Source organism: Triticum aestivum, chromosome 6A (genome assembly GCF_018294505.1).
Source record: "Triticum aestivum cultivar Chinese Spring chromosome 6A, IWGSC CS RefSeq v2.1, whole genome shotgun sequence".
Lineage (NCBI taxonomy): Eukaryota > Viridiplantae > Streptophyta > Magnoliopsida > Poales > Poaceae > Triticum > Triticum aestivum.
In genome coordinates, this window is record NC_057809.1 from 110,027,963 (window position 1) to 110,035,692 (window position 7,730).

The 7,730-nt window shown below is 43.5% G+C and overlaps 1 protein-coding gene across 2 annotated transcripts; it reads left to right on the forward strand.

The window, feature by feature from the left end:
• Positions 1-2,403: 2,403 nt before the first annotated feature.
• LOC123132371 (zinc finger CCCH domain-containing protein 13) lies at positions 2,404-7,510 on the forward strand. 2 transcript variants are annotated; one of them, XM_044552146.1, is made up of 12 exons: positions 2,404-2,692; positions 3,425-3,430; positions 4,169-4,306; positions 4,431-4,464; positions 4,755-4,887; positions 4,994-5,050; positions 5,342-5,439; positions 5,560-5,631; positions 5,839-6,026; positions 6,355-6,542; positions 6,803-6,985; positions 7,155-7,510. In XM_044552146.1, the coding sequence occupies exons 1-12, from the start codon at positions 2,533-2,535 to the stop codon at positions 7,191-7,193; spliced, it is 1,296 nt and encodes a 431-aa protein (XP_044408081.1). In that variant the 5' UTR covers positions 2,404-2,532; the 3' UTR covers positions 7,194-7,510. The 2 variants fall into 2 exon arrangements, with proteins under 2 accessions (XP_044408081.1, XP_044408082.1); XM_044552147.1 differs by lacking the exon at positions 3,425-3,430 and having other exon boundaries at positions 2,405-2,692.
• Positions 7,511-7,730: the final 220 nt, after the last annotated feature.

A 7,730-nucleotide genomic window follows, 5' to 3' on the forward strand; every position in this document is an offset into this window, starting at 1 on the left:
CTCTAAAAAGACAAATATTTAGGAAGGGGGGGGGGGGTAGGTCCCAAAATTGTACTTTAAAGGAACAATCTCCCACCCACACATCATGCCAAAAGCTAATGAGATTCCCATCTCCCAACCTCCATCTATAGAAGATTTTTGCTGCTGCCATGGCCCAAGTAATACACTTCCAAAAGGTAGAGCCCCCTTCACTTTTAGCCCAGAGGAGATTGGGGGAATTAACTCTGTATTTATACAAAAGGAGTTTAGTCCAGTCTGAGTCAGGGTGATCAAAGAATCTTTTACCCCAAGAAGCTAGCAAGGCCATATTATATTCTTTAATGTTGGGAACCCCAAACCCCCAAATTCCTTCTTCCTATTAATTAAGCCCCAATTGGCTAGGTGGTATTTGTGTTGATCTCCCAAATTCCCCCAAAAGAAATGAGCCATTTGAGAGTTAATGACATTGATTGCCCACTTAGGAAATTTGATCACGGACATCAAGTAAGCAGAAATGCTAATCACACAAGCACACAACAATATAATTTTCCATTTATAAGTGAGATATCTTCCCAGCCAGCCAGAAATGCCTTTAATGATTTTGTCAATGATAGGCTGGATATCTTCTCTTTTAAGTTTATCATAGTGCAGAGGCACTCTCAGATACTTTATAGGGAATGAGCCTTTTTTTACAACCGAAGATTTATGCAAACTCCTTAGCAGTTGCCTCCTCAACATTGATAGTCATGAGATCACTTTTGTGAAAGTTAATTTTCATCTCAGATAAGTTCTCAAAACATGACAAAAGCCATTTAAAATTCCTTGCTTTATGACCAGAGTTTTCCAAGAAGAGTATGGTGCCGTCTGCATATTGCAGACTAACCATACCTCCAAGAATCACATGGGGCAGAAACCCCGAGATTAAGTTTTGGGAAGTGGCTTCTTTGAACATTTTGATAAAAACATCAGCAACCAAGTTAAATAATAGAGGGGAGTCTATTTCAAGATTATCAAAAGGCCAATGATCTGCGCCGGCGCACCGGCCGAACGGTTGGGCCGGTCGAGCCCCAACCGTCAGATTTGGTTCCCTGCACCGTCAGATCTGGTTCCCCACCTCCTTCTTCAACCTCCCGCACGGGCCCCCTCATGCGCGTCGACGCCCCAGCACGCGCCGACCGCCTCGCCTCGCCTCGCCTCCTCACCACCGGTCGCCCTCGCCGTCGGTCGCCTACGGCCGCCGCCCTCGCCGCTGGTCGCCCGCCCTCACCTACATCAGTCTTCGTGTGTTTCTGAAAACCTCCGTGGATGCAGCAGCCGTGGTTACGGCCAGTCGAGGTTGCAGCTCGCCGCGACCCCGTAGCAGCTCGCCGGCGACCGGTTGCAGCATCCGCCCCTGCCCCCCGTGCTGGATCTCGCCGCCGGAATTCACAGAAACCCACCACCGGCATCTTGCCGTCGTGACAAAATGGATGTAGCAAAAACTGTGGACGGTAGTAGCAAAAATCCACATGGTTGAAGCAAAGATGTCACAAGGTCGTAGCAAAAAAAAAGCCAGTTCCAACACAAAAACAATGTCGCCGGTTTGAAGCTTTTCACGCATACACTTGAAGCATTCCTCTTAGTGGTTGCAACTTTTCTGATTTGCGTATTGTCTAGTTGTAGCTTTCTATCTCAATGGTTGGAGCTTTTTCCAACTACGGTTGAAGCTTTTCTATCAATGGTTGTAGCTATTTTTCTTTTTAGCAGCGCTTGGTCAAGGCTTTTTGTGTCGTTTCGGTTGAAGCTTTTTTCATTGAAGGTTGTAGCATTTCATGTCAACGGTTGTAGCTTTCCCCGATGGCGCTGACAGGTTGTAGCTTTCTCTACATCCAGTTGAAGCTTTCCATCAAGGGGATGAAGCTTTTTGTAAACACGGTTGCAACATGAGGGGTTGCAACGGGTTCTGCAGAAGCCTCTGGTGTCGCCAATCGCCGCCCGGCTCGTCGGCGGCGAGGGCAGAAGCACGAGACGCGTGGGAGTTGCAACCGCCGGGGGTGGGGAATTGGTCAACGGCCTTGCTGCATCCAATGGCGAACTGGGCTTTAAAGCATGGCGGGGTGAGATCTACATCCATGGACGCACGGGGGATTTGACCTTCCATGGCCGATCGCAAGATGCGGGCGTCGGCGCTGCAACGATGGACGCAGGAGACAAGGATGAGAGCGATATCCGTGGAGCTGCGAGACGGAGATGAGGCGAGATCCGCAGGATCCGCACCGCCACGTGGCTGCTCACGAGTGGGTCGCGCGTGCGCGCGTGGAGTGGACCGGCCGAAGCTTCGGCCGGTGCCCCGGCCCCAAACACTTCCCTTATCAAAACTGGTACACATAAATAATACACTTATACACTGTGAAAAAAAACCCATACTTATACGCCATCTCCTGGCAAGTGCCCGAACCCACCCCAGCCCATCTCCGTTCCTCCTCCCGACCCAGGTGCTCCGCCTACCTAGGGCATCCGCATCCTCCCCTCCCCTCTAGCCCCCGCGATCGGGACTCCCCCCGCCGGCGAGCGATGTTGCCCCCTCCGCGCCGCGGCCCGGCGTACAAGACCAAGATGTGCGCGCTGTGGCAGAACGGCAACTGCGACCGCGAGCTCTGCAGCTTCGCCCACGGCACGGCCGAGCTCCGCCGGCCCCCCTCCTCCCGGCCCACCTTCCCGCCCCACCACGCCGGTACGTATGCGCGCCCTCTCTCCCCGTGCCCGCCACCCCATTGCCCCTCCTGTTCGGTCGCCTGTCGTTTCTCCCCGAGATCCTCGCCCGGGGTTTAGGGTTTCTGTCGTAGCGAGATGCGGGGAGGGTTGGATGTTGCCTAATTCTCTTGATTTTTATGGTAGTTAGGGTGTAGATCTACGGAAATCTAGGTGCATGATTGAATGTTGGGAAATCTAGGGTATGGAATACTGCCAAAGATGGCTGAATGCTGGAAAGATTGGGTTTTGGATCCCACCAAGAATGGTCGTTCGCGAAATTCGGGTGATTTGTATCTTAGCGAAATGAAACGGTTACCTCTGAAGAACAACACGGTCATTATGAGTTGTTTGCCAGCCACATGAACGACACATTACAAATGGTTAATTTTTATTTCTTTTGGAGATCAGGTTGACTAGAAGGATGTATTTATGAGAATTTGCCCATGCTAGTCCTTAAGGAATGATATGTCTGAATTGGATTATTATGGATGGACGTTTCTGGAGCATTTTTCTATTTTCTAGGCGACATCATGTTGACAAGTTATTTTTGTGTTTGCTTCATGATTCATTTAATCTATGTGTTCCATGTGTTGTGGCTTATTGTGCTTGGGTGGTTTACTATGATTTTCGTACTACTGCTTGAATTGAACATCAGCTGCTGCAGATAGATAACAATTGAGTAAGCATTCTAACAACTGGAAGCTTGTTGCAGAATTAGGTGGCATTCTTACTGGTTGTCTTTTGATTTAATTGCCATCACAAATTTGTTAGACTCGACTGCTGCCAGAGGATAACATGGCCTTTTCTATAGATTTCTTCGATTGGTATTTCGATGATTTGTCGTGACCACTAAATGCTCGGGCTGTATCAGAAGGTGAACCTTTGAGGGTATTGGCCTCCTTTGATTGATACCCATAATATGTTTGATGTGCTATGATCACGGCAGAGTCCACTGAATGATTAGCAGGCTTTGCAATGAACCAAGTTGCATATCTTTTGATCATGGCACATCAACTAGTTTCATTGGGAAGTATTCTTATCGCTGGCAATCCAAGTCGCCGAAGATATCTGGACAAATGCTAGTACATTTATATGGTGATATCTGGATTATGGCAGACCTTATTTCATCATAATTGCTGTATGGGCTGTTTATGGAGCTTCCATCTATTTCACTTCAGATGATCAACATTATGAGTATTGGTATTATCCTAATGGATGCATCATTGTATCTTGGTGTCTGCTTGCGTATTATTTTTTGGCGCTGCGTTTTTTTTTGCATGGCTAATGACATTATCCTGGAGCTGCTGCTACTTATTGCTAATTGAATAATCTTGTAGATCAAGTTCGTGGTAAGCTTGACAGGCTTATGGGTGTCCTTCTCTCCTTATCGCTCCATTTTACTCTGTTGACATGAGTTCTTCCTTGTATAAAACTTGCAAACCTTCGTTTCTTTTAGGGAGAAGAGATTATAGAGGTGGTGATTTCAGAGGCAGGATTGAAAGGAGGTTCTCACCTCGCAGGAGGCATTCCCCTGGAAGAGATTTCAGGGGTCATCGTTCCCTACACGATCGAAGGCCAACTTCTCGAGAAAGGGGTAAACTCTCTCTCTCTCTCTCTCTCTCTCACACACACACACACACACACACACACACACACCTGTTCACTTCTACGTTCTGCTTGCTCCTGCTATACGTTCTTATTTGTAATTTTGCTTGCAGAGTCTAGCTTTTCACGGTCTCCCAGCAGGAAGAGGTATATATTGCAGTTCAACATATGATCCTCGTCTTTTGGAGCCATTTAATTGTAAAAATACTTTGAACACATTAGTATTTTTTAAGTTATCTTGTATTCTTATATGCTTAATTGTTATCAACATAGCAGATAACTATGATTTGTTCCAATCTAAATGGAATGCAATGCAGCACACTTCACTGCAGTCTCACTGGATTTGTTGGTTTACTAGATATGTTCTATCTGTCTTGAATATGAGCAAGTCATGTTTATCTTGTAATTTACTGTTTATGTTATCTTCAATCTTTCAGTGAGAGGAGGCATGAAAAGAAGATGGATGATGGAGAAACAAACTCATCTAAGAGTTCTCCTATCTCTGATAATAATGATAGGAAAAAGGAAAAAGTCACTAGTGGTGACGAGAAAGAGGATTATGAAAAGGAGGTATGAGGCTTTGAGCACTGTGTAATCCAGTTTATAGATCACATGCACCTTTGTCACATTTTCCATATTGAAATTCTGAATTTTTCAAAATTTGAATATTGTGCAGCTGAAACAAGTTAGATCAGATATGGAGGCTTTGCGTGACGATAAATCTCATCTCGAGGTCAGTTTTTGTTTCAATGCAATGTTGTGCATTGTTACACATTCCACCCAGAAATGTATGTGTTTTTGCCAAACATCGAACCCAACTTGTTGGCAAGGCTATATTTATGTGGGAGACTATTAATGTCCAGAATATCATATTTCTTGGAACATAGCTAGTAAATGTTAGCGTACCATGTTAAAAGAAAAAAGATTAAATTATTATTTATGCCCTTTGTTCAATGTATGTCATTTACATCGGCCGACCTTCTAAAATCTTCACTCCGTGCTCTAATTAACATTTACTCTGTAGATTGTTTTGGATGAGAAAATGGATGAAGTGCGCAGGATTTCTAGCCAAGTAAGTGACCTTGATCAGCAGCTGAGGAGGGAGAAAGAAGAATGTCATAGGTATCTAAGCAACACTTGCGCATGCCAATTTGGTCACTTTCTTTATTATTAATATCAATAGCTAGGTGGTTTTATTATGTAGATATCCTGTTCTCATATTGAATTATGATTCCAACGTAGAATGACGTCAAAAATGAAGAAGTTCCTAAAAGCTCATGTCCGTTTTATGAAAGCTCGGGAGGAGTTGAAAAGGTGCATATTCATCAATATTAAATCTTGTAATGAAATACATTCTTGGCTTGCTTACATCACTATATTCTACACCCTCCGTAAAGAAATATAAGAGCGTTTAGAATACTAAAGTAGTAATTAAACACTCTTATATTAGTTTACAGAGGGAGTATCTTTCATGACTTGCGAATTTGTAGTAACTAAGTATTGACTATTGGAGCTGTGCAGGTCACAAGCTCGTTTTGAGAGACTTGGTGATATGCTTGCTTCAGAAATTTTAAAGCGTGGTGCTAATGAAGAAGCTTCCAGCGTCCATGTTGATGAAGATCTAAATGGACCTTATGAAAGGAGTCCAAATGCTACTCCAGCTAAAAAGCGATCAATCCCATACTCAACTAGTGATGAGGCAAAAGCTGGTAGGTTGCTTGGATTCTTGGATGATTTATATATACTGCTGAAGAACATATGATGATCAGCACAATGTGGATCTCGTACATATTTTTACTTCCATATGCATCTTAACATGTTTAAGCAACCCATCTTATTAAGTATTAAGCAATAGCTAAAGGTTCCAACTGTTAATCTTAAGCATTAAATACATGTGATTAATTACTATGTAGAAACATTGGAGGGGGTAATTTTTTTCTTCACATTATTGAGATTTCATTCTGTACATTATTGCAGAAATATCTTTCTATCATATTGCTTGTATACTTGCATCTAATCTTTTGTCCATTTTTTCAGCTAAGAAAAGAGGAGAGCGAGAGACTGATACATTCACTAGATCAGATAAATATAGGTCAGAAGGCGATATTACAGACTATGATAAAACAAGTAAGGGTAGTGATGGAACAAAATCTATATATTTGAAGAAGAGACTGTGGGAAGATGAAAAGAATAAGCTTGGAAATGCTGCCTCCTCTGCAGACCAGGTCCAGTATTTCCCCGTGCCATCTTAGTTTTGTGTTAAATGTCATATCGTGATTGCTGGCTTGTTTATTACCCCATGCCATCTCAGTTTTGTGTTTAAATGTCAGATTGTGATTGCTGGCTTGCTTATAAGTAACGAGTGAACCTCATAGTTTTCCTTCATTATCGAGTCGCTAGACTATTAGCAATGAATCATCTTGACGAATGAATTCTGCATATTACAAGAGAATACTTAATTGAGTAGATATTTTTAAACTTACAGGTGAAAGATTCTCCAGTGAAGCACGCTTTGCCCTCCACTGGTATGGCTGCTCGTGCCTTATATGACCTTAACGAGGCAGTTGAACTGGATGATAGAAACGAACAGATAGATGCATTGCTAGAAAATGATGCTGACGGGACTAGATCGCCGGTACCTCCAGTGGGCCAAAATGCCTTCGAGCAGGTGACTATCCTCCAAGAAACCGGGAACCTGTTTTATCATATGCACTAAAAAAAGCATGACATTGCTCATTTACATTCTCCCCACCTATATTTCTTATTATAGAAGAATAGTTATTGGCTTGCATATGGCGAACATGCGTGCTCACAGTTTGTTGCATCTTCTTTCCCAGTATGACGACCTCGACGAGGAAGTGGATGTGGACGTATAAGCCGAGCACAGAGTTGATATGATAAACGACGCGATGGCGGTGGTGCATAATACACCAGTTGGCTTCTGGGAGTCCGAAGACTGTTATTAGCATTTCCGTGTACAAAGTGGCATCTTTTGTGTTTTTTTAGCATAATATACCTATCTATTTGATATATATATATATATATATTGGGTGTTTTTAGCTTTTTACTCAGAATCCTCGTTTTGTAGTGGCATCCTTTGGTGTTGAGCTGTGACTTTGTTGATCCTGGTTGCGGCCTGCTCCGTGGAGCTAACTTATTTTCGTGAATGGCAACTGTCTCTTCGATTTTGTCAGTGACGTTGCCGTGCACTAGGGATTTCTATGTCATCTCGCAAGCCAATCAGCCCAGTAACTAATGTATTTTCTATAGCACATTCCCTGTTTTTGGCGTCATGGTGGATTATGGTAATCCTGGTTGTTTATCTTGATTTTGTCTCACCATGCAGCAATTAGATCATTTGCCTAACCTTTTTTGCAACTAGCTCTTGAGTTTGAGGTTTGCTCTCATAAACT

Excerpts from the sequence above, each read along its gene's own strand:
- LOC123132371 (XM_044552146.1), top strand. The coding sequence starts at position 2,533 with ATGTTGCCCCCTCCGCGCCGCGGCCCGGCGTACAAGACCAAGATGTGC. Across the intron at positions 5,051-5,341 it reads ACGATAAATCTCATCTCGAG|ATTGTTTTGGATGAGAAAAT; the intron begins GTCAGTTTTTGT and ends TTTACTCTGTAG. Across the intron at positions 6,543-6,802 it reads CTGCCTCCTCTGCAGACCAG|GTGAAAGATTCTCCAGTGAA; the intron begins GTCCAGTATTTC and ends TTAAACTTACAG.